Source organism: Protopterus annectens, chromosome 8.part1 (genome assembly GCF_019279795.1).
Source record: "Protopterus annectens isolate FY-2018-M chromosome 8.part1, PAN1.0, whole genome shotgun sequence".
In the NCBI taxonomy this organism is placed as follows: Eukaryota; Metazoa; Chordata; order Ceratodontiformes; family Protopteridae; genus Protopterus; species Protopterus annectens.
Genome location: NC_056742.1, coordinates 321,276,170 through 321,303,004, shown reverse-complemented (window position 1 = coordinate 321,303,004; position 26,835 = coordinate 321,276,170). Strand labels below are relative to the sequence as shown.

Below are 26,835 nucleotides of genomic sequence, written 5' to 3'. Positions count from 1 at the left end.
AGTTTTCGGGCAAATGAGTTTTCGGGCAAATGAGCTTTCATTCAAATGGGGTCAGGAAACTGAGTGTCGGGCAAATGAAAGTTAGGTCAAATGAAGTAGACCCAGATATATATATATATATATTGTATATATTAATATTTTTTAATGTTTTTCACTGTTGTAGCATCTGTCATTGTCTTTTAACACTGCTTTGTTACACTGTCTCTTTAAGTGGAAGGCAGGTGAATTGCAACTGCATTCCAGGTTGGTCACGTGTTTTTTTTTTTTTTTTTTTCAAAGTTATATATGCCTCTATTAAAGCTATTTCTTTTATCTCTGATGATGCTTTCTTTAGCAAGGAGAAAATGCTAAGATGTTGTACTTTGAATAAACTGTTTAATTTAAGGTCAAAGCAGTGATGTACAGTTCGTTCAACTTTTTGCTCTGCTTATATATCTTCAGCATTTAACACTACAACTGCTGGTTCCTGTTTGAGCTTGCTGGAGGAGTTAAGGTGTGTTTTTTTTCTTTTCAAATTGTTTGTGTACTGCATCAAACCCTGGTAGTTCATTATATTGACCAGTTGATCTTTTTGAGCTTTGAGGATCCATTGTAGCATTGTAATGTGGCGACTAGCATGTGTGGCTATGAAACTCATGGCTGCCATTTATCTGAGAGTAAAGAGACAAAGGACAGTTGGGATCATTAAACTGTGTGGCGACTAGCATGTGTGGCTATGAAACTCATGGCTGCCATTTATCTGAGAGTAAAGAGACAAAGGACAGTTGGGATCATTAAACTGTGTGGCGACTAGCATGTGTGGCTATGAAACTCATGGCTGCCATTTATCTGAGAGTAAAGAGACAAAGGACAGTTGGAATCATTAAACTGTGTGGCGACTAGCATGTGTGGCTATGAAACTCATGGCTGCCATTTATCTGAGAGTAAAGAGACAAAGGACAGTTGGGATCATTAAACTGTGTGGCGACTAGCATGTGTGGCTATGAAACTCATGGCTGCCATTTATCTGAGAGTAAAGAGACAAAGGACAGTTGGGATCATTAAACTGTGTGGCGACTAGCATGTGTGGCTATGAAACTCATGGCTGCCATTTATCTGAGAGTAAAGAGACAAAGGACAGTTGGGATCATTAAACTGTGCAGAATCTGAAGCACGGAGCTCTGAAGAGTTAAAATCTCATCTGGAAGGAGTTAAACTTGAAAACACAGTGTGCCCAATTTACACCCAGTGAATGTGAATGACGTGAGTGGGCACCAGCCGGGACTTTGAAGTGTTCATTGTTATCCCTAAGGATTGGAAAAGAGGCAGAAGACATTCCCTCAATGTTCTTAGGCTGTTCTGACCAGTGACTATGAGGAGCCAGTCATCCAGGTGTACAAAGATCCTGGTATCCTAAAGCCTTAGAACTGACCACCAACATGGATTTGAGACTACACCATGGGGACTGAGGTGAGACCAAATGGCTCTGTCTGAAATTGAATCTGTCTGGCTGATGTAGAGAAGCAGAGAAACCTCTCTGACTCCTTTGCCACTTTGATATGGCAATGGGAGGTCAAAAGAGCACACCCTTTTTTAGGCAAACATGGAAGAATAAACTGCACCATGAGTATGTGGAAGGGTTGTTTAGGACAAACTGATTTAGATCCTTTAAGTCTACAATGGGCCTGAGCTCCTTCATTTTTTTTGAATACCAAAAAACAAACCGTGATTAAACTTCTAGCCATTGCTAATCTAACAGGACCTCCTATATGGCTGTTTTGTAAATGAATGTCCGTACATCTTTTCTTGATGTGGCTTTTTGATGAGGTGAGACATCTGAAAGGAGAAGAGACTGAAATATAGAATGAGATGGAAAGGGAATTGTGCAGCCTCTGGGTATTATAGCCATCATCAACTTGCCATATATGATGGACATCCACCTGAACAATTCGAGGGATGCACAACTCCCAACTGGTTCAAGAGTGGGAAATCTGGATAAGGTGTCAGGGAGCTGACCGTGGGCTCCTGGCTTGAGAAGTCATGGCACCCATTGTTATTTTTGCTGATTCTGATTACCTTCATGTTGACAGCCATTCCACAATTTACCACGACCTTTCCCACCTTTCCAAGAACCTGTGTTATTAAATTGCTGATGGCCATGTCAGAGCCATAAGTTGTGCATGTGCTGACTCTAAAAGTATTCATTGGCGAGCCTAACAATAACAGCAGTGCCAGGGATTGTTTTCTCTACTGCTCTTGCTTCATGAGTTTAGCTTTTACAGCTCATCCAAAGAGCAAAGTTCCATCATAGGAGGGATTCATGAAGTTGGCCTTCATATACTTGGCGAAATCTGTGAGGTAAGTCAAGGTATCTTGTCCTATTAAAAGGCCAGTGCTTGTCACCCTCGCTAAACTATTGGTTGTTTTGTGTGGTGTTTGTACTAGGTGTGTGGTTATGTTGATTATCAAAAACAGGATTGAAATTTAAGATTTGAATTTAGTCTTTATATCTCTGTCAACCCATTCAGAGTCTGTGTAGCTTCCTTGATTATGTCCTTTTGAAATCTAGGGATACGAGTCATGTACCTTGTGATCCCCCTAAGTGAAGGAGGAGGATGCATAAACTCACTTCCTTAGCCTGTCTTGTGCTGGTCATTCCTTATGTAATGGATAGACAGCCGGACTTTGAGAGATGGGCGCATTGTTTAAGGCAGATTTGGCAACAGTGCAGTGTTCCTCAGGACATTTTGAATTCTGCATTAGACAAGGTTTTGTTTGGCCCTTCTGCTACTCCGGTCCTCAAACAATTTAGTTAAAGAGGGAACTTAATTCAGAGAGTGTCTAAAGGCCCTCTTTACAAATTTCCCAAAGCCTCTTTTCTTTCAAAACAAGTAATCGGTGCTGTCTTATAGTAAGCAGGGAGCAAAAAAAGATATAACAGGAAGGAAATAACAAGTAACAAGGATCTTTTTCAAAACAGGGAAAGTCTAATATTCCAGAATGTTTATGCCAGCATTCTATCCTCCATGCCATTCCCTCCTGCTCCTGTGTCTCAAAATCTGTCCCAGAAATTGTTTACATTCCCCTCTGACAACAGATTATCTCAGACTCTTGGGTGATAAAAGTGGTTTAGGAAGGCTGATACTGGATATAAATACCTCCTTTAAGAGGAATTTATCTCTATCCTTCATATCAAATGTTTTTTTTCTCAGGTTCTTCGGGGGCAAAGGCTTCTTTTCCAGAATTTTTCTGGTCCCATAGAGCTTTCATTGAGATCAGTTCTTGATCTTTCCTTTCTCAGTCTGTATGTGAAAGTACCAACATTTAAAATGCTGACTCTTCAAACTCTGTTAATTGTAATTCCTCCTTTGAGTGTCATGGTAACATTATATCTAAAGGATGAGTATTATCACATTTCTATAGCCACAGGCTTCAAGAAATTTCTCAGATTCTCAGTGTCTGGGTCACATTATCTGCTCTCTGCATTATTCTTTGGGCAACCTACATCTCCGAGGGTGTTACAAAGTGTATAGCTACAGTGATAGCACACTGCAGTCTGCAAGGCATTTACATATTTCTTTATTATGCAACTTACTTGTTTTTACAGAGTCTTTTTCCAGATGTCAAGAGTTATGAGTTCCATCTCTTCTTACCAATTTGGGATTCCAGATAAATGTACAAAAATCCTCCTTTAATCTATCACACAGGATTGTGTTTCTGGACACCTCTAAGAAAAAGCCTTTTCTTACACAGGAGATGGATTTTATCTGGAAACTTTCCTGAGCTTCTCCAAGTAGTCTCAGACTTGTGCAAGGGAGTATCTCAGGATTTTGGGGTTCATCACTTTTGTGATTCTCATGATTCCTCTCGCCAGATTATACACGGGAAAACATCAGTGGTTCGTAAAAAAAAAAAACATATTGACCCAACATCTTCATCTTCTAGAATTTCAGATTTTAGATTGTGTTTTGTCAAAAAGGAACTGCACTTGTGGCATCAGCAAATGAAGTTAAATCCAGGTCTCCCCTTTTCTCCTCAGATTCCAAGTCCATATGTAACTGCAGATGCCTAAGAATTTGCTTGGGGAGCAGTTTCTATGGTGATAGACGTGCAAGGCCCATGGAATATCTCGGACAGGCCAAAGTATATAGATGTCAAAGAGATGTTGACCGTGATCCATGCCTTAAATTTCATAATCACCTATGGTCCTCTGGACTTCTTCAGGTGATTACAGACAACACCATAGTAATCTGATACATAAAGAAGTAAGGGGTGCACCAGGTCATACCCCCTGTACAGGCAGACTATTATGGCTTGTGAAGTAGCTCTAAAACACTCTTAAATTCCATCAGAGCAAAATATAGTGGCAGAGAAGCTGAGCAGGACCAGTATGAATCTTAAATGGAAATTGAATGGGGGGGGGGTCTAGGAGTTGATCCAGTTTTGGGTAGCTCCTCAGATAGATCTGTTTGTCTCCAAGCAAACAACTGAACAAGTTCTGCTTCAGGGCTTCTTGAAAGCAAGACTGGAAAACAGATGCATTTTCATTCCCATGGTTGGGAATATTTCTTTGTGCATTTCTACCCTTTCCACTGATATCCATGGTAATCGAACAAGGTACAAGGGTGTCAGACTCAAAACATAGACTAAGAACCAAAAAACATAAAGAGACTTCCAAGGAAAAAATGCTGGTAAACTAGGATGTGAAACACTTGTGTACACCTTCTAGGAAGCTGAAAACGACCAGGAATAATCTTTTAATACACCCTATTGAAAAAATACATCAAGTGCTTTTGCCCTACATTAATACGAAGGACTTTTTCAGGACTAACAACAAATACCAACTGACTGATATTTTATATAATGTATATACTATAAACATATATATAAAAAATTAAAATTCCCTTCATGGCAACTTTGCTGGTGTTTTGCAAGGGCATTCTTATCATTATTTTTATTGATGCCGTATTTGTATTCATATATTCGCTTCTTTAGGGCTCTTTACGTTTTACCTATATAGAAAGACCCACTCATCACACATAGCCATATATGTCACCCCACTACTGTTACAATTGTAATACTTATGAGATCTTATAGTCATGAAAATGTATGGGTCTCTTTACAGTTATTTCTCTTGAGCAAGGTGTCAGCTGGTTTGAAGATGTACTTACAGGTTTCTTCTTGGCCAGCATCAGTCTGTTTCAGTTAAGATTACAAAGTTTGTCAAGATTTTGTACTCTTGAGGTACCTGCTTTAGCAACTCATGCGTGTGTAAGCATTGCATTGCCTCCTGAAGCTGTATAGAAGGGCTAGTCCCACTTTCATATAATACCTTAAGTTTATGCTCCATCAGCCTGTTTAATTTAAGTGCCTGAGTGTGAAAAGCCTCATAACTGGAATAACCTGACTTCATTTACACCTGGTTTGGGTGTAAAGGTTCAGCACACAGCAAACTCTTGCGTTATTGTAGTTAAGGACATTACCAGTTATAGAATTTCCTATTTATGCACTTAAGTAGAAAAACATCAGTTGCCTTGGCTCCCAAACAGTTTTAGCAGATACTGCATTTATAAGTGTATGAGCTTTCACTCGCTAACAGTGATGTCCTTGGCATTGCCAATTTACAGTAGTTTCCACAAAAGCTCTATACACGTGCTAGCTTTTAATTTTGTGAGTATGCCAGTAAACCATAAATTTTAATATTGAACTCTATCCTCAGTATCCAGCATTCTGTTCTCCAACTTTGCTTCTGTGCTCATAACTTGATTTTCAGTTTCCGTTTACTGTGTTTGCTGCGTCCTCCTTTTTTTGTCTTGCTAGTGCATGCTCCATAAACTTTTCAGATCTCACATACGTTTTTCAAGATGGTGGCAAAAAGAGTAGCGTAGCACAGTATGACTTGCTAATTCTGAAGCTGAGATATCCAAATCACCTGCAAAAATTGTTGAGAATTCTTAGGCCTGTCGTACGCATCATGTACATTACATTTTTTTCTTTTATAATTTTTCTTTTATAATGAACTCATGGTGGCGCATAGATTTTTCAGCGAGCTGTAGAAGGCAGAGTGAATTTCTTACTGATTTGTGAATTTAGTTCTTATTTTGATTGTTAAACTCTTTCCTCTACATCTGACACAAAGCAGCAGCTTTGCCTAGCTTGAGGCCCTTCCTCAAGCTTGGAATCGGACATTTCTGCCTGAATATACAGAAAACTAATTGCATGTATTGTTTATTGCTGTGCCTATATTCACCAGTTGCTGTTTCAGCATGAGCATCATTAATAAGGCGTTTATTTGCTTTTCTATTGTACTGTATTTTGTAGAGTGTGACTGGCTGTCTAGAGACATAGATGCATCCTTGTGTTTTGATAATCATCTTGGATTTATTTATAAAACTGTTTTAGGTAGTCTAAAAACACTTATTTGCTCCAAAAGAGAGTTATAAATGGCATGTTCAGTCTGAAAGATTGTAGCTCAAAGGCACAGTCCTAGATTTGGTTGAAAGTAATTCTGTCTCGGGGAAGAATGCCTTTGCCTGAAGTTTGTTTGGGAACTTTGTTTAAAACCATGTTTTTGGATGCCTCTGAGACTTTTGGACCTTGTAGTGGTATCACCACTGCTTTTCTGGCAAGGTAACCTCAGTGTGCGTTTCAGTACTTTTCATGTGTTGGGACCAGTGTATCTTCAGAGAGCTTCACTGTAGATCAACAGTACTTGGGACACTACTTAGGTGAGATGGTGTGAGCTTCACCATGGATCATATGGTTTGGGTTAGATGCTGTGAGCTTCACTTTGGATCATGTGGTCTGGGTGAGATGCTGTGAACTTCACTGTGGATTATATCCTTTGGGTGAGATGCTGTGTTGGGTGAGAAGCTGTGAGCTTCACCGTGGCTCATGTGGTTTGGGTGAGATACTGTGAACTTCACTGTGGATCATGTGGTTTGGGTGAGATGCTGTGAGCTTCACTGCAGAATTTGTTGTTTGGATGAGATGCTGTGAACTTCATTGTGAATTATGTGGTTTGGGTGAGGTGCTATGCACTTCATAGTGGATCATATGGTTTGGGTGAGATACTGTGAACTTCACGGTGGATCATATGGTTTATGTCTAATGCTGTGAGCTTCACTGTGGATTTTGTAGCTTGGGTGAGATGCTGTGAACTTCATTGTGAATCTTGTAGTTTGGGTCAGATGCCATAAACTTCACTATGGATTATATGGTTTAGGTGGAATACAGTAAGATTCACTGTGGATTATGAGGCATGGGTGAGATGTTCTGAGCAAATCTGTGGATCATGTGGTTGGGGTGAGATGTTGTGAGCTTCACTGTGGATTTTGAAGTTTGGGTGAGATGTTTTGAGTTTTGCAGTGGATCATATGGTTTGGGTGAAATGCTGCACCAGATTAATTTCTAAGAACCTCAGTGTTGTATATTGTCCTCATGATGAGAAAATACTATACGCACACTGAGTCTAACAGGATTGCTTCTTCTTATGTGTGCTGATCTGATACCATAGATGTGGTAGTATTTATCTTACTTTTGGGCAACATATTTGTAACCCCTAAGGTTCACTGTATCATCTGCATGTCCTCTATTCCTAAAATACATAAATGATCACCGGAACCACTTCCCAGCGATCTGTTTTACCCTGTGATGTTCAGTAGGAGACTGACTATGAGACTTTACAAAATCTTCAGTAATGAAATGCTTTCACAGCAAAGGAATAGCAGTAAACCAGTTTCCTTTGTCAAAGCATAAAGTAGATGACTGTTTGGAAAGCAAGGAAAGTCACTGGATTGGGGGGGGGGTGAGGTGAGGTTCTCCTTAGCCAGATATACAATGGATATAACAAATGTACACACCCCTGTTAAAATGCCAGGTTTTTGTGATATAAAAAATGAGACCACAATAAATCATTTCAAAACTTTTCCCACCTTTAATGTGATATATAACCTGTACAATTCAATTGAAAAACAAACAAATCTATTGGAGGAAAAATATAAAAAATAAAAAACATACAATAGACTGGTTGCATAAGTGTGCACACTCTTAAACTAATACTTTGTTGAATCACCTTTAGATTTAATTACATCATTCAGTGTTCTTGGGCAGGTGTCAGCATGGCACATCCTCGAGTTGGCAATATTTGCCCACTCTTCCTTGCAAAAGTACTCCAAATCTGTCAGATTGCGAGGGCATCTCTTGTGCACAGCCCTCTTCAGGTCACCCTATTTTCTATTGGATTTAGGTCTGGGCTCTGGCTGGGCCATTCCAGAACTTTAATTTTCTTTTGGTGAAGCCATTCTTTTGTTGATTTAGATGTACACTTGGCATCATTGTCATTTTGAAAGGTGAAGTTAGGTTCATAGGTAAGTACTACGCTATTGCCCCAAGGGCCTATGTAAGCCTAGCCAACAAGGTTCCCTGGATTTCGCCTCCCAAGAAGTTTATTTTCCTGTACCCCTGTTCAGCAGGGACACAGAAGTGATCCCCGTGGAGAATTTCCTATTTCCCATCCACTCATCAAGATTTTTCTTGAAGAGTGCTAGCAAGGAACTCTGCTTGACATAGATAGATAGCTTGTTTCAGAGTATGGGAAGTCTCTGGGGCAGGAATCTATCCCTCCAGCATGTTCTGTTTATTGTGGTGACAAGGTTAAAGTCTCTAGAGCAAGTAGTTCGGAGGAATTGAGATTTCCTTAGGTGTAGCATGTCCAACAGCTTTGAGTCTGACATAGCTTTGTATGTTAGGCAGAGATCACCTCGGAGTAGGCGATATGCTACGGAGTAACACTGGAGTTTTTTGAGACTGTCAGCATAGGGTATCTGTTTGAGTCCTGTAATCCTCTTTGTGAGGTATTTTTGTGGCCTTTCCAGCTGTTGCAGATGGCTTGTGAGGTACATTCCAAAAGGGGTGTTGTACTCAATAATGGGTCTAATGAGAGCTGAGTAGAGGGGAACAATGACCTCTTTTTTTCCTGGATGAGAACCCTTTCATGATGAGGTGTGCCATGCAGAAGGATTTCCTGACTACTGTAGTGATGTGATTATCAAAGGAAAGACTACTGTCCACCTGAGTCCCAAGGTCTGTTATCACACCTTCAGCATTACGTGGACTGCTGCCTATGTGGTAGTTCACGGGTAGAGTTTTTCCAAAGGGGATGACAATGCACTTTTTGGCGTTGAGCTTAAGGCCATAGCTCTGACACCAGGCATCATTCTCAGTGATGCCCTTTTTTAGGATGTATACGTCATTTGGGGACTCAACTATGGCACCTAATTTTCAGTCCTTCAGAGAAGTAGATCCCAAACAGGAGAGGACCCAAGACTGAACCCTGTGGTACTCCACTTGTCACAGGTTTGAAGTCAGATTTAGAGACTGCAACTTTTACAGTGTGGGTTCTGTCAGTGAGCCACTTGGCAACCCATCTTGTGATGTATGGATTTATACCCAGTTTAGTGAGTTTATCTATGATTCCAGAATGGGGGATGGTGTTGAAAGCCTTGGCGAGGTCAAGATAGGCTGTGTGGACTGCCTTGCCCTCATCTACGGCTTTGGTGACTGTTTCAAAGAAGTCGATCAAGTTCAGGAGACATGATTTGCCTTTCACAAACCCAAACTGGGTGGGCTCCAGAGTCTGGAGGTTACCAATGTCTTTGTTTATGACTTCCATGATGATGCATTCCATGGCCTTGCAAACCAGGCTCATCAGGCTAATAAGGCGATAGTTCCCAGGGTCCATGGTGAACTCCCCCTTTGTGGAGTGGTATAATTGAAATTCCTCTTCATCTTCAGTTTTCTAGCAGACGCCTGAAGGTTTTGGGCCAAAAGTGACTGGTATTTGGAACTGTTCATAATTCCCTCCACCTTAACTAAAGCTCCAGTTCCAGCTGAAGAAAAACAATCCCAAAGCATGATACTGCCACCACCATGCTTCACCATGGGGATGGTGTTCTTTTGGTGATGGAAACTGTTGTTATTGTGCCAAACGTACCTTTCGGAATTGTGACCAAAAATTTCAACTTAGTCTCATCAGACCATAACACATTTCCCCACATGCTTTTAGGAGACGTGATGTATTGTTTTGCAAATTTTAGCCAGACCTGAATGTTTTTTTGTGTGTAAGAAAAGGCTTCCATCTTGCAACCCTACCCCATAGTTCAGGCATATGGAGAATATGGGAGATTGTTGTCACATGTGGTACATAACCAGTAATTGCCAGAAATTCCTGCAGCTCCTTCAGTATTGCTGTAGGTCTCTTGGCAACCTCCCTGACCAGTTTTTGGCTTGTCTTTCATCAATTTTGAAGGGATGTCCAGTTCTTTGCAATGTCACAGTTGATGACTGTCTACACTGTGTTCCATGGTATACCCAATGCTGTGGAAATGTTTTTGTACCCTTTTTCTGACTGATGCCTTTCAATAGTGAGATCCCTTTGATGTTTTGTAAGCTCTCTGCGAACCATGGCTTTAGCTGTAGCAAGCAACTGAGTAAATGTCAGGAAAATCCTACCAGGACAGCTGAACGTTATTTGGGGTTAATCAGAGTCTCTTTAATTGATGGCAGGTGTGTACCCAAGAAGACTGAATGCTGTAATTAAATCAAAAGGTGCTTCAACAAAGTATCAGTTTAAGGGTGTGCACAATTATGCAACCAGCTTATTGTAAGTTTTTATTTTTTATATTTTTCCCCTAACAGATTTGTTTGTTTTTCAATTGAATTGTGCAGGTTATAGGTCACATTAAAGGTGGGAAAAGTTTTGAAATTATTTATTGTGGTCACATTTTTTATATCACAAAAAAATGGCATTTTAACAGGGGTGTGTACACTTTTTATACCACTGTAGTATGGTCTTCTAGAAATATGTAGTGCTTTGACTGGCAACTTGAGTAGACTCAGCCATATAGAGCCATGTAAGTAATGTGTCCTCCTGGGGCCTAGAAGGAAGCAGAGATGTACAAGTCTTTGAAGGTCTGAAAGGCTAACTTTTTGGAACACATATGTGACCGTGTCCCTCCTGGATAGGGGCAACATGTAGGTGCTCCAACATATCCTTGTTCTACCTATCTCTGGGTTATCTGTACACAAAATATAAGTTCTAAAAACTGCTATGTAAGACTAAGTTTCTTAAGATCTTCACACGTAGCCTAGTAGATACCTTTGAACTTATGGAACATGCAGACCTGGCCTTGTGTATACTGTTGTAAACTAATTATCCTAAGAAGAAGAAGAATTTTTTTTTCCAGGCTGGATGCTCTTACTAGTTCAGTTTGTAGGTGGTCTGAATGCATTTCTAGATTAATCAACTGCAGGTTACATAAATCGGAGCTTTTGCAATGTTCTGAAAATTAGATTATCCATATTTGGTTCACTTTCTCATCACATTCAGTACAATTTTTCCGACTAGATTTTTTAATGACACATTTCTTTGGTGATGGTGGAGCTATATTTTGTCCTTCCCTCGGACAGAAGTAAGACTATTGTACTGTCATTTCCCCCTATAATTACAGTTCACAAGATACTGACCATTTCTCAGGGAGGGGAAGCATGATTGTAGTTCCAGCTGTTCTGGTTGTAGCATACAAACTGTCTTGTGGTTCGTGGATGATCTCTGTATTTACCTTCCTCTGTGCAGAAATGTCCAAATGCAGTGCGCTGATGTTGTGGATGATTTAAACCTCTGGACCTTATGTCAACATTCTTGCGCTGACGTTGGGGATGATTTAAACCTCTGGACCTTATGTCAACATTCTTGCGCTGACATTGTGGATGATTTAAACCTCTGGACCTTATGTCAACATTCTTGCTCTGACATTGTGGATGATTTAAACCTCTGGACCTTATGTCAGCATTCTTGCGCTGACGTTGTGGATGATTTAAACCTCTGGACCTTATGTCAACATTCTTGCGCTGACATTGTGGATGATTTAAACCTCTGTACCTTATGTCAACATTCTTGCGCTGACATTGTGGATGATTTAAACCTCTGGACCTTATGTCAACATTCTTCTTCAGATTAGTTTGATACATTTATTTTGATTACAAGAAAAGACTGCTTATCAAAAATCACTCAAATCCCTCTGATCTGCCTGACATGATTCAGCATTCACTAAAGAGGGTTCCTATGAGTACAATGAAAATGCATTATGTCGAATGCGTTTTCGTTGACACATGTAGAGCGAGCAGGTAAAACAGCAAAGCGGCTGTTCAGTGAAATTTTTCCCTCGGAAAAAAATCGCTTGACCACTTCGTTGTTTTGCCGTGTTCTGAAGTGTAATGTGGTCCCTTGTCCGGTATAGCTCCCGAGCGTGATTGTGCAACAGTTACTGACCTTAGGGTTAGGGTGCGGGTTAAGGTAAGTGCATATGTATGAAAGTGTTTACTGTTTTATATTTTATATTAAATGTATGGTTGAGTTATGAAAATGTTTACTGTTTTATATTTTATATTAAATGTATGGTTGAGTTACGTGTGTATGTGTTTTCAGTTGTTTACTTTTGTTTTGGGGGGGTAGAGTTAGGGTTAAGGAAAGTGTGTATGTGTTTGGATCTGTTTATGTAAATGTTCGAGAGTTACTGACCTTAGGGTTAGGGTGTGGGTTAATGTAAGTGCATATGGTTTAAAATGTTTACTGTTTTTTTTCGTTAAATGTATGTTTGGGTTTTGTGCATATGTGTATTTAGTTGTTTACTGTTTTTTGGGGGGGGTATAATTAGGATTGGATATGTGTGTTTGTGTTTGGAAGTGTGTAATGTGTTTTTTTTTTGCGGGGGTTGGAACAGCGATTTCTTTCCCTAGGAAAAAAATTGCTGTTTTTTGGATTCGACATTTACAGCTTTCGCTGAAAATGTGTCGATGTCCACTGTTTTAAGCTTTCGTCGTTTTAAATCATATGAGTTTCATTTCTCTGGATTTATGACTTGTTTTGGCGAGGCAGACTGACTAGCTTTCATTTTGCCTCGGTTTTCAGCCTTTAGATCATAGTGCATTATTAGGACTGAAGTAGGTATAAACATATGGGATCTCCTCTGGCAAAGACATCTGCTGCTTTGCATTCTTTCTATCAGACAATGTAGTTTTTTTTTTTGCACTGTATTTGCCTGTATGTGTTTGTAGTCTGGCACACATTGTAGTTTTTCGTAGCTGTTATAATATGCTCTGCTGTGTTCAGGATAACCTTCTAGTTCATTCTGCACATGCTCAGTGTCCTGTTTGCCATCTTCGTCATAGCAGAGTCAGAGTATGCTTATTTCAAATCCTGTTATTCATCCTTATTAGTTGTTAAGTTCCTATGTTGACTGTTTTTCTGCAAACACAACCCTATAGGTTTTCCATCACTTCCTAACTCTCAACGTTCTGATTTTGGACTCATTACATGTAATTGTTTTTCATCTTTCACTGAATCTTCCCTTCCAGTTCTCATTACCTCATAATCCTGTCAGAATCAAGGAATTGCCACTTCTAGGTGTACAGAGCTGTGAGCCCTTTCATGCAGATTTCAGTTCTTCTTGCATTCTCTTGATATGTAGTAATGTATTAGAATGACAGAATATGTATTTAGGAATTATTTGTCACACTTTTTAAATGGAATACAATTTTGTCCTGTATTTCCATAGTTTTATGGTTAAAGAACTGAAGGAAAGTTTAACATCTCATGCCTTTGTACAGTTTGATTCTAGCATGGGTGGGCCCCTATTTTATACCAGTGGTTTTTGCATGTGACTTTCCGTATTGGGAGAGAAGGTCCTGCATTTTGACCTGATTGTGGATGACATACTGACGGGAAACATGCATATATTTGAGAAATAATTTATAGCAATTCAAAAGAAGATAACTTCTGGTGCTACATGTTTTAATCTGATTAAAAAGTTTTGAGAGGGTAGACCTAAAAGTTATTGGGAGCAAGGACCTTAAGGATGGACCTATTTCTAACTTCTAATCTGTAGTTCATAGGTAAGCACTAGGCTGGCTGCCCTTGTGTGCCATTTTAAGCCTATCAGTTTTCCCTTTTGGTGCTCAAGTTAATATATCCTATTTGGTGTTAGCTTGGCCTTACCCATCTTATGGTAGATAATTATATATTACCCCCTAATAAGAATAACTGGGATCATACTATAAATAATTGGAGGTGACATATGCATGGGCTAAAACATTTAGGAGTTGTAATATCCCTTGTGATACATAAAGGGAGCTTATCTCAGCTGTAAGACATCATGTCATGTCACTAATAACTTCTTCATCGAATGCATACCTAGCGAGTTTCTCTGCCTTATAATCAGTGTTAGTCACATCTCTGTGTATTTATTTCTGCTCAACATTTGAGCTGTTGGCTGGCTGTGATCTACCTGAAATCAATTGGACATGCAAGCTGATTTAAGTACACTTTTCTCTGTACTTGCATTGTTTCAGATAGTACTGCATTTCATTTATTTGTTTCATTGAATATTAATTGAATATTGTGGTCTCTGGCTCTCTGCAGTTAGTTCCAGACTGCCCTCCCTATTCTTGTTGTGGTGTTAATCTTGGTGGCTTTGGAATTGCCCGCCCCTGCTGTAAATTTGTGTTTGGACATTCCTCCTAGGCCCATTTCATTTGCTCACTCAACTGAGTACAGTGAGATCATATTTTGATTTCAGACACTCCCATCTCTTCTACTGTGTACAGAGAGACCACCTGGGAAGGACAACCCCTATAGTCTCTTAAACTGCTCTGTTCCTCCCTCTCCACTAATAAAAATAAAATATAGTTTATTCAGCTGCTCTTACTGTAACTGTCTTCTACCATATCACCTTAGTTTGCTGTTCTGTGTGCTCTTAAGTGTTTATGTGCTCTTATTCTGCACTTATTACTGCTTGTTAGTAGCCTGATTAAACTTACCTTCTTATTCTAAGCATCTTAGTTGTGGTTGTAGCACTTGCGATTCAGGCCATTTATTTTATATTTAGGGTTTTTGCGGACAAACCCTTATCAAACTCTGTTATTCATAAGTCCGCCAAGTATTCAGAGCACTATGTCTGGACAATTCCCATCAGTTTCTCCTGCCAACCTGGTTGACATGGGCATGCTGAGACAGTGTAGCAACTACCTCATGGTCATGGACAGTCCCCTTCTTATACCGCATAATTCTTCTACTTGCAAGAGATGCATCTACATCAGTAAGCTGGAATCCATGCTCTCTCACACCACAGTCAGTACTACTGACAAAGAAGAGATTTCCAGCACAAACACTACACCACCCACATCAGTCACACTCCCACCTATGCAGGGGTCCTAAACAAAAACTTACCTAAACAACAGAGACCCCCACAACACACTCACAAACATTCCACACACAACACCAGTCACATCACACACAGTAGTCAACATACTAGTGTCTCACAAACACAGCCCATTAGGCATAACTGTAAACCAATGCAGCCCATAAGGCATAACAATAAACCAAACATACTAGTCACTGGCGACTCAATAGTGAGACACACTGATGTCTCCTTCACCAGGCTCAACAAGGAGAAGGTCATGGTCAGCTGTCTGTCAGGTGCTAGAATCTGCCTCATCACACACGCACTTAAGTCTCTCCACAACAGGTACAAGTATGACTCTGTCATTGTCCATGTTGGTGTGAATGACTTGAGAAGTACCTCTGTGGACTATATGAAGAGAGACATGATTGAGCTCTCAGAGTATGTGCTCCAGGCATGTATTACCCTAGCCCTAAGCAGCATCCTACCTTCACCAAGAATGACACCACAATACCAACAAAAAATGTTTGACTTCAATAATTGGCTTAGTTTCTGGTAGCTTTCTAAGGGGATGCAGTATCTGTCTGCTTGGGATGACATGGTTGACGGGCTTTGGTGCAGGCCATCTCTGGCAAAGCATCGATCACCCCTGGGATTCTGGATCTTAGCCAAGGCTCTTGCCTCCCCCACTGTGCCTTTTTTAGGCTATGTACCAAAGACAAATCTTCCAACATAAAAGATGTGTCAAAAAGCAAATTAAAAGTCATGCTGCTCAATGCTAGGAGCCTTAACCTGAAAATGCACTCACTGGAGGCTCTCCTCACACTGGAAGATGCCGATGTCTGTGCAGTCACAGAAACTTGGTTCAGGGCTGCAGAGAGCACCCCTGCCTTATCAGGCTATACCTCATTCCACACTTTCCAACCCCAAAATGATGTCAGAAAGACTAAGAGTGGTGGAGTCTCCATCTTCATTAAGAACAGGCACACCTCCAGACTGGTTTACCAACATGACGGACTGGAATTACTCCAGGTGCAACTGACCGTTGGCAAGACAACCATCCAAGCTATAGCCAGCTATAGACCCCACTCCATGTCTCAGGACACCCACTGCTTCTACCTAGACCTACTTGACTCCATCAAGGTACCTCCTAACACCCTGATCCTTGGTGACTTCAACTAACCCACCATAGACTGGGTGAATTATTCCTACACTAATGCACTCAGCCAATGATTCCTTGACTTCATCAGTTCTAATGCACTAGATCAGCTAGTCTCATCCCCCACAAGGGGAGATAACATACTGGACTTGGTTCTCACCAACATGGGCGACTGCTGCACCACTCCCATAGTATGTTCTTCCCTGGCGAGATCAGATCATCAGTCTCTCTCATTCAAAGTTTCTATCCCACCCAATCCCTCCCCAGCCATAACCAAGCTAAGAAACTTCTCAAAAGCTGACTATGACCTCCAAAGGGAGGATATCAGCAGCTTCACACCACCACCCCCTCAGATGATGCAGACAAATATGCTGAACAGTAGGCCAGTGCAGTACACAAGCACCTGTACAATTACATGGACTTAGTCATACCCAACAGAACTAAAACCTGCTCCTCAAGGAAACGTAAACCTGTCTGGTGGACATCCTCTATCAACAGACTTTACTACAAAAGGAAGAAACTGTTGTCCAAGGGTAAAAAGGAACAAATTCCAAATCGGAAAAACTCCCTCCTCCACCTCAACAAGCAAATTAGATCACTAGTGAAAACCTCTGAAGCCAATTATGAGTTGAAAGTAGCCTTCAAATCAAAGGAAAATCACAAGTCCTTCTTCAGTTAAGTTAGGAACCTCCATGGCAAAGCCCAAGTTTGTTCCAAACTAGAACTTAATGGTACTACTTACACTGATCCTGCTGACTTAGCCAACCTGCTAGCTGATAGGTTCAGTGCAAACTTCACCCCCTTATCACCCCCAAAAGGCCCAGTCGACATACTTGTCCCACACCTCACATCTCCGTAGATCAAGTGTTAAAGGGCCTATCCAAGGCAAAGAACACAGTCTCCATGGGACCTGATAGTATACCAGGCTGTATTCTGCACCATCTCCAGCAAGAACTATCTTTGCCATTGAGCACCCTATTCAACCACAGCCTAATTACAGGCTTCATTCCAGCAGAGTGGAGAACTGCCATTGTCATCCCCTTGCACAAAGGTGGTGCCACTACTGACCCGGGAATCTATTGCCCCCTTAGCTTGACAAGTCTGATCTATAAAGCTATGTAGCATATTATTATTATTATTATTATTATTATTATTATTATTATGGATCTCATAAACAAGGACATAGGCAATCTCCAAGTACTCGACCCTACCCAGTTCAGATTTGTTAGGGGCAGATCTTGACTATTGAACCTAGTTGACTTCTTTGAGACTGTCACCAAGGCCCTGGATGAGGGAAAGTGAGTACATACAACTTACCTTGACCTGGCCAAGGCCTTTGACACAATCCCCTACTCGGGCATCAACAAAATGCTAACACAACTTGGTTTTAATCCCTGTCTAGTCAGATGAGTGGCCAACTGGCTCACAGATAGAGATCCACAAGGTCAAAATAGGCACCGCCACTTCCGACAGCAGACCTGTCACTAGTGGTGTTCCCCAGGGATCTGTCCTGGGACCCCTACTGTTTGGCATCTACTTCTCAAAGTTCCAGGCAAAGACAAAGGGCCTGTGACTGACCAGGTTTGTGGATGAATGTAAGTTGGGTGCTGTCATTGACTCTCCAAATGATGTTAACATTCTGCAAGAGGGTCTCACAGCTACAAATAATTGGTGCCAAAGTCATGGCCTTAAGTTAAACTCAAAAAATGTATTATCATACCATTCAACAAAAAAACAGCCCCTGCTGATTACCACATCAATGACAACCCCCTAAGCATACAACCTGTGGTGAGAGACCTGGGTACTCAGGTTAACGATCTATTCGACCATCATGTGGCAGCAGTGGTCAGAAAAGCCTTTTACTTCATTCATCTCATAAGTAAAGGGATTGTAATCTAGAAAAAAGGAGATTATTACCTCTCTGTACTCCTCCCTTATTAGAGCTATAATTGAGTATAACTCCCCGTTTGGTATGTACTTCTCCGAACACCTGCACCAACTGGAAAGGCCAAAGAAATACTTCACAAAGAGAATGCATGGCCTCCAACACCTGTCCTATGTGGACAGGCTTAAATCACTGTCACTCTTCTCGGTATTATACAGATTGCTCAGAGGTGAACTGTCTCTCGCCTATAAGGCAATATCGGACCCTGCCCTAATAGAGATGCTCCATATCCATAAGTCTAACTCCTCGCACATTACCCGCTGAATAGGCCTAAATCTAATATGTGACATCAACAAAACCTGCTGGAGAGACAGGTTTGTCTCCCAGAGGCTGCTCCGTCTCTGGCATAGACTTCCCATACATGTCAAACATAGTACCTCGCTGACCCTCTTCAAGTGCGGCCTTGATGAGTGGATGGGAAACCACAAATTTGTCACTCATTGACAGGGGCGACAGGTGCTGAGTGAGGTTTCTTTTTTGGGGGATAAACTGTTGGCTAGGCTTGTAAGGGCCCCAGGACCTTTAGCCTAGTAACCTCCTATGATCTTATGTCCTGTAGCTAGATAACATGAGGGCTTGAAAGAAAAAGAAGATTTTTGAGAGCTGACAGGTAGCTATATGGATATTCTATCCATTTTCAGTACCCATTGCGGTCTGTGTGCACACATATACTGCATGTGTGTGTAAAAGCAATCTGGAGCATTGCCATTTCATTATCCCCATGTGACTGGGATGTGAGAAAAAATCCATGCCCATGCAAAACCCTATATGAGCACTGTAAAGACATGCAAACTGAAGGTTGGATGCAAGTTCCTTTATGAGCTAGTCTGCCAGAAACGGAGAGAATGAGAAATCCTTGAGGGATGGATATTTGGATAGAATACTAAAGTACATGTTACTGTTATGAATATGTTTTTATTGCCAAATTAACTGTGGGATAAAATGCACATTGGTGAATGGCTTGCAAAAGTAAGTACATCCTTGAGGGTTGGATATTTGGAAATAATACTAAAGGACATGTTACTGATATGAAAAGGTTTAAAGGTTTTTATTGCCAAATTGACTGTAGGATGAAATCTGCATTGGTGAATGTCTTGTAAAAGTAAATACATGCAAACAATAATAAAACACATAGACAGAGATCAGAGCAAAAGAAGCAAGCACAAACTGTGTTGTTGTTATTAATCTTGTTAGAATAGACATCTTATTAATGCTTTTTATATTTCTGTGTTACTGGTTTATACAGTTTGATAATTTCTTTACAAAGTAATGATGCCACTTTGTATATGCTGTATTCATTTGCATTTTAGCTCAACGTAGTTTGGTCCTTCATCATCTGCATTCCATGGCTAGCAAGTTTAAACAAGTTTGTTATTGATCTCTGTATTGCCTGCCTGGTAGAATATATTTTAGATTAAATAAATAATGACCCACGCTGGTGCCAGAGTAACATTTCTATGCAGTAGTTCTGCTCCTGTTATACGCAGAGCAGGATAATGAGCTACAACATGTGGAGGCTGCAGACGGGGAATAAACACAGACTAGAAAAGGAAAAAAATCAGACATTTTCAATTCAATTTGCAAAGCAGAGATCAGAGACATCTTTGTTGCGAGAATACTCATTTGCTTCCTTATTTGAAACTTCTGAAATAAAGGATGAAAGGTTCTGCCTGAGACTCTAGGTTATATACATTTGTGCAGCATATTTGGACTTTAATGTGATTCTTTAGTGACAAAGGCAGAGTAAAGTTTTTTTACGTTCTGTGGAAGCCTGTGGTGCAATTTTTTTAAAATGTTTTGAAATGGTGACAGACTGTTAGTAACAAAAAATGAGAGGTTTAATTAGGGATAATCTTTTCACTGTCTTTGTAGCTGAGCACATTGTTTTGCTTTTCAACTTTCCCATGTCCATCAGCTCCAGCCTCAGGACTTGAAAGCTTACTCTTAAAGACTTTGATTACCCACTGGTTCAGGGTGACCAAGAGTCATGCATTCCACATGACGAAGGGTGGTATGCATCCTGCACTGAGGTATGCCTTTGCTGTTGCATACAGTAGACTGACATCCCTTTTTTCTCTATGGATGCCACAAAGGGTCCAGAAAGGCTAACCAGAATGGAGATAACTTTGGGACTGAATAATATCTGTTTAAATTATGTCATTTCATTTACAGTTGATTATTTAAATCAGCACCTTGCTCTCTTCCCATAAACATGTCTTGACGCATAATCTCAGATTACCAACTTTGTTTGTTCATCTGGCACACAAGTGGCAGAGGTTCATTGCAGTACTCCAGAACTGTGGACTGCCAAGATACAATGCAAAACATGGTGAACCCATTCATTACTGCGGAAGAGAAATGCCATTTCTGTGACAACGCCTTGTTGTATACTCTTGAGCTTGGTTTTATGTATAGTAAAATAGTGTCTATATCATATTATTGTACGATGTAAATAGCAAATGCTATTTCATCATACTGATAATATCAAAACAACAAAATATTGCACAAACAGATCAGCAAATTTTTTCCCAGGGTTAAAATTTGCTGCTCCGTAAAAAAAAAAAAATCAACTTAAACACAAATTTAAGTGGGGATCTTCACCCACCCCCCCCACACACACACACCCTACTTAAATATACCAACTCTGAGATCGCACCATAGTGGAGGAAATGGCAAAGTCATGAAGACGGCCCACCAAATTTTTTCCCTGGGAAAAAAATTGATGTTCCGTGACTTCGCTATTTTGCCATTTCAACAGTATCGGATCGACTAAATAGCATTCGCTATTTAGTCCATTCGATAGCATCATATAGACCCGTAAAATAATAATTTTAGAAAGCTGTGTACTTCAAACTAAAGTCAGATTTGGGCCTTTACACAATAAGACTGGATTCACCATTCTGACGTAGCAAGTCATTTTCATTTCTGTGCCATCTGGGATGGTCTGTAAAACAGTTACAGCCACAAGCAGTTAAAGTTATGAGACTGTAGTTAAATTGACCCCACATCCAAATATGCAAAAAATTTCATTTTCCTGTAATTTATACAATATTTTTCATACAGAGATGTTTAGCAATAATCAGAGACTGTGCATGGATAATTTGTATTTATTACATTTTTAACCAGGGAAAGTCTGACTGGGCCAGGAGCCCATTTTCAATGGAGGCCCAGGGAGAAAAGCTCCAGAAAAAAACAGTACAAATACAATACTAGACAGTACAATATTTATATACTGAATATCTTGCATATGAAATTTTAAAAACACACAATTCTGTTTCAGGCTTAGGTACATCACATAAAAATGTTGATACAAGGCACGATAGCATATTGTTCAAATTTGGATGTTATATATGGAATATAGGTAGAACAGTCTTGAGTTTATCAAAGTCAACAGAAAATAACTGTATTCACAGGGGTGCCAAATGCCCTTTGGAGAGGAGGAGCAATAAGAACCAAGAAGAGATGGTAAATAATCAGAGCGCAGTAGTAGTGATGAGCAGTAGACTGTAGTAGAGACTAGTTTGTCATTATATCTAGCATTATTGACAGTATCTGTATAGCTTAGAAGGGCAGTGCTAGTACTATGGGAAGGACAGAAGCCATGTTGTGTAGGGGTTAGGAGTTCTTTCTGCAGGAGATAGTCTAGCAATTGTTTTTATATACATTTTCAAGTATTTTGATGAGGGGAGATTGCTGTAGGTCTAAAGTATTATTCAGTTTGCAGTGGTCACGCTGACTGATCTATCCAATTAGCATGAAGATTTCTGAATGCAAATAAGCTTTAATTTTACAATTATATTTCATCTGCTTGCTTGTAGGCCGTCTTCCTCTTCTAACTCACTCTAGTCTCTTTCAGAATCCCATGTCGTTCCTACCCATGTTCCTGTTACCCATGATCACAAATGTTTTGTTCCTTTAATTCTGGCTTCATCTCTTAATATTTTACCAAGATTTTTGATATACACAATACTGTAAAATAACTAAAAATAAATGTTTGATAATGTTTCTTGGAAAAAAAATCAGTGATCAAAAAACATATGCAGACTAAGCATTGTAGCAGTGGTATATTTGGGAAAAGACATTGGGTTATTCATAACTGGAAGCAGTTTGAGAAAGCCCTTAGAAATGCAGGATACTTGGTGCATAATGCACAAGAAAAGATCACCATTATTAAAGTGATTTACCACTGCGCAGACAGCTAATGGAAACCCATTTAAAGTACTTTATGAGAAATGGACATGGCATTTTTGCAAAGACTTGGAAAGTATAAAGACAATTAAAAAAAGGTGCCTGATCTTTACCAGAAGTCTCGAAAAGAGAGGCTTAATATGTTTGTTCACTTTTGAAAAAAATAAAGGGATGCATGGAGAAAGTTTGTGCCACTTTAGAGAAATCAGTAGAATTCACCTGGGTACTTTCTCAAAGAGAGAGAAATTGATGAAAACTAGATGACATGATGTCCATGTTACAGACTGGAAGTCACATGGGAATGACATCAAAGTGTATCTAACAGAGAGGGGGTAGGTGACTGGAACAGTTTTACTACAGAAACAGTGAGATGACACATATTGAAAGAGTTCAGTAATGTATGGAGCAGTCCTACCATGGCAATAATTATGAGAGGTGTAAAACGTAAGATGCTGGTTATTTTGGACTGTGGTCTAACCTGTATGCAGGTGACGGGAATGAACATGTCACTTTGATGAAGAGGTCATTATATTACACTGCTTTCTATTTCTATTATGTCCGCTACCTGATTACATCTTCCAACTCTGCTGGTAATTTCAGCTCTTTTTTGAGCTACTTGTCAGAAGTCCGTGAGGTTTGCTGCTCTTCACTTTCTGTTGTAAGTACACACTACCGAGAACATCTCTGGTACGCTGCCAACATATATTGTAGCTTGTTCGCCTGTCCCCAGCACTGCTGGCTGATTACATATGTTCGTTATCTGTCTTACCTTTAGCTTATTGTTGTGTGCAGTTAGTTACAAGAAACCATGCCTGGGTGGCTTGTTTCAGCTTGGCAATGAAAATGGCAGCAATGCAGAGACTTGAGCTGAAAGTGATAGTAGATATTATTTCAGCAAGAGAGGATGCTGTTCTGTATGTTTACACTGCTGCTTAGTGTGCTAATACTGTGTTCTTCATGGTAGCCTGTACCCTAGTCTTTAATCCTGTTTAATATTTTCAAAATACATGTTTAATACTACAGTAGGCTGTATTTTAACCAATATTTTATTTTTTTAATAGACTTCCCCAAGTTTGCTTGCACACACAATATTGCATTACTACTATGGAGTTTGCTACTGGGACAGTATATTTTATTTAATGGTACTGGGTCAGTATATTTTATTAAATGGTACTGGGTCAGTATATTTTATTTAATGGTACTGGGACAGTATATTTTATTTAATGGTACTGGGTCAGTATATTTTATTTAATGGTACAGGTTCAGTATATTTTATTTAATAGTACTGGGACAGTATATTTTATTTAATGGTACTGGGTCAGTATATTTTATTTAATGGTACTGGATCAGTATATTTTATTAAATGGTACTGGGTCAGTATATTTTATTCAATGGTACTGGATCAGTATAATTTATTAAATGGTACTGGGTCAGTATATTTTATTTAATGGTACAGGGTCAGTATATTTTATTTAATGGTACTGGGTCAGTATATTTTATTTAATGGTACAGGATCAGTATATTTTATTTAATGGTACTGGATCAGTATATTTTATTAAATGGTACTGGGTCAGTATATTTTATTTAATGGTACTGGATCAGTATATTTTATATAATGGTACTGGGTCAGTATATTTTATTTAATGGTACTGGGTCAGTATATTTTATTTAATGGCACTGGGTCAGTATATTTTATTTAATGGTACTGGGTCAGTATATTTTATTTAATGGTACTGGGACAGTATATTTTATTTAATGGTACTGGATCACTATATTTTATTTAATGGTACTGGATCAGTATATTTTATTAAACGGTACTGGGTCAGTATATTTTATTTAATGGTACAGGTTCAGTATATTTTATTTAATGGTACTGGGTCAGTATATTTTATTTAATGGTACTGGGTCAGTATATTTTATTTAATGGTAATGGATCAGTATATTTTATTAAACGGTACTGGATCAGTATATTTTATTTAATGGTACAGGATCAGTATATTTTATTTAATGGCACTGGGTCAGTATATTTTATTTAATGGCACTGGGTCAGTATATTTTATTTAATGGTACTGGGTCAGTATATTTTATTTAATGGTACTGGGACAGTATATTTTATTTAATGGTACTGGATCACTATATTTTATTTAATGGTACTGGGTCAGTATATTTTATTTAATGGCACTGGGTCAGTATATTTTATTTAATGGTACTGGGTCAGTATATTTTATTTAATGGTACTGGGACAGTATATTTTATTTAATGGTACTGGATCACTATATTTTATTTAATGGTACTGGGTCAGTATATTTTATTTAATGGCACTGGGTCAGTATATTTTATTTAATGGTACTGGGTCAGTATATTTTATTTAATGGTACTGGGACAGTATATTTTATTTAATGGTACTGGGTCAGTATATTTTATTTAATGGTAATGGATCAGTATATTTTATTAAATGGTACTGGGTCAGTATATTTTATTTAATGGTACTGGGTCAGTATATTTTATTTAATGGTACTGGGACAGTATATTTTATTTAATGGTACTGGATCACTATATTTTATTTAATGGTACTGGGTCAGTATATTTTATTTAATGGCACTGGGTCAGTATATTTTATTTAATGGTACTGGGTCAGTATATTTTATTTAATGGTACTGGGACAGTATATTTTATTTAATGGTACTGGGTCAGTATATTTTATTTAATGGTACTGGGTCAGTATATTTTATTTAATGGTACTGGGTCAGTATATTTTATTTAATGGTACTGGGACAGTATATTTTATTTAATGGTACTGGATCACTATATTTTATTTAATGGTACTGGGTCAGTATATTTTATTTAATGGTACTGGGACAGTATATTTTATTTAATGGTACTGGGTCAGTATATTTTATTTAATGGTAATGGATCAGTATATTTTATTAAATGGTACTGGGTCAGTATATTTTATTTAATGGTACTGGGTCAGTATATTTTATTTAATGGTACTGGGACAGTATATTTTATTTAATGGTACTGGGTCAGTATATTTTATTTAATGGTAATGGATCAGTATATTTTATTAAATGGTACTGGGTCAGTATATTTTATTTAATGGTACTGGGTCAGTATATTTTATTTAATGGTACTGGGACAGTATATTTTATTTAATGGTACTGGATCACTATATTTTATTTAATGGTACTGGGTCAGTATATTTTATTTAATACAGTTAAGTGCACAAGAAGTTCAAAAAGTAAGTAACTCAGATAATTTACTTTCACCCAGTTGACTGTTCTCACCTCGCTGTGTTTCCAAACTGTGGAGAACCCACAGGAGGGTAACACATTAATTAGTAGAGGGAACAAAATACACAGGTAAAGAATGTAACAGATAACTGAATTACAGAAGATGATGTAGTGAGAAAAGAGTTGCAATGTTTTTTCCTCTAAACTTCTCTTACTGACAGTTCCTAGGCTAGGGGACATTGACCGAGAACTTCCCAGGCACTGCCATTCTCCTGCTGGGATGCAGAACCTCATTGGGGAATTTAGAGCACTTTATGAAGAAAGGTTGCATCGTCTAGAGGCAGCAAATGAAGGGAAAGAGGAAAATCTTAAGGTGAGTGCAATATAAATATAACTGCTTGAGTAAGAGAGTTGCAATGAGAAACATAGTTAATGACGGACGGTATACTTCCATGAACATTAACTAAGTTAAAGTACTTCTTAGCACTGTCAGAGTACAGTGAAGAGGTAAACCTCAGAGCTCTGCAGAGCACTTACCTCTTCTGGTCATTTCATTATTCATACAAAACGACAGCCACTGATATACTTCCTATGGATTTAAGTCATTTTTATTCGATACTTACAAAAACATCAAGTCTCTGTGTATTACCTTTTTTTAAAATCTGTAGTCCATGACAGTCAAAAAAAGATAATAGATTTAATTAGTGTTAGCTTAGCATAACTTGGGTAGTACCTTTTGTGACCCATTTTTGTTTTTTGAAATAATTCATTTCAGTTTTGGATCAGTAGGCCTTAAGTCTGTTTAATATGACTTGGAATTTATTTTTGTCATGCCTTCTGTTAAACCCATACTGCTCTGTATATTCAAGATGTGTCTGCTTATTATTGCCAAGTTGTCATAATTACAAAAAGTACTATATCCCATTGTTGTGGCTGTATATGTTGTGTTCTGTCCAGTTTGAAGTGAATTTGTAATTATTTATACAGCTTAAAATGGGTTTTATTAGATTCTGGGTACAGGATCTATAGAGATGGTCCTTTAGTAGCTTACCTGCATTATGTGCCTATTCTAATGTTTGACACGACTTGCAG

General features: G+C 39.0%; 1 protein-coding gene across 1 annotated transcript in view; it reads left to right on the top strand.

Moving 5' to 3' along the window:
- PMFBP1 (polyamine modulated factor 1 binding protein 1) overlaps nucleotides 1–26,835 on the top strand; it is a 3,624,986-nt gene that overhangs the window by 72,824 nt on the left and 3,525,327 nt on the right. The window contains exon 2 of the mRNA XM_044081904.1: nucleotides 25,965–26,116. Coding sequence (XP_043937839.1) covers nucleotides 25,965–26,116 — 152 coding nt within the window. The remainder of the gene's footprint in view (nucleotides 1–25,964; nucleotides 26,117–26,835) is intronic.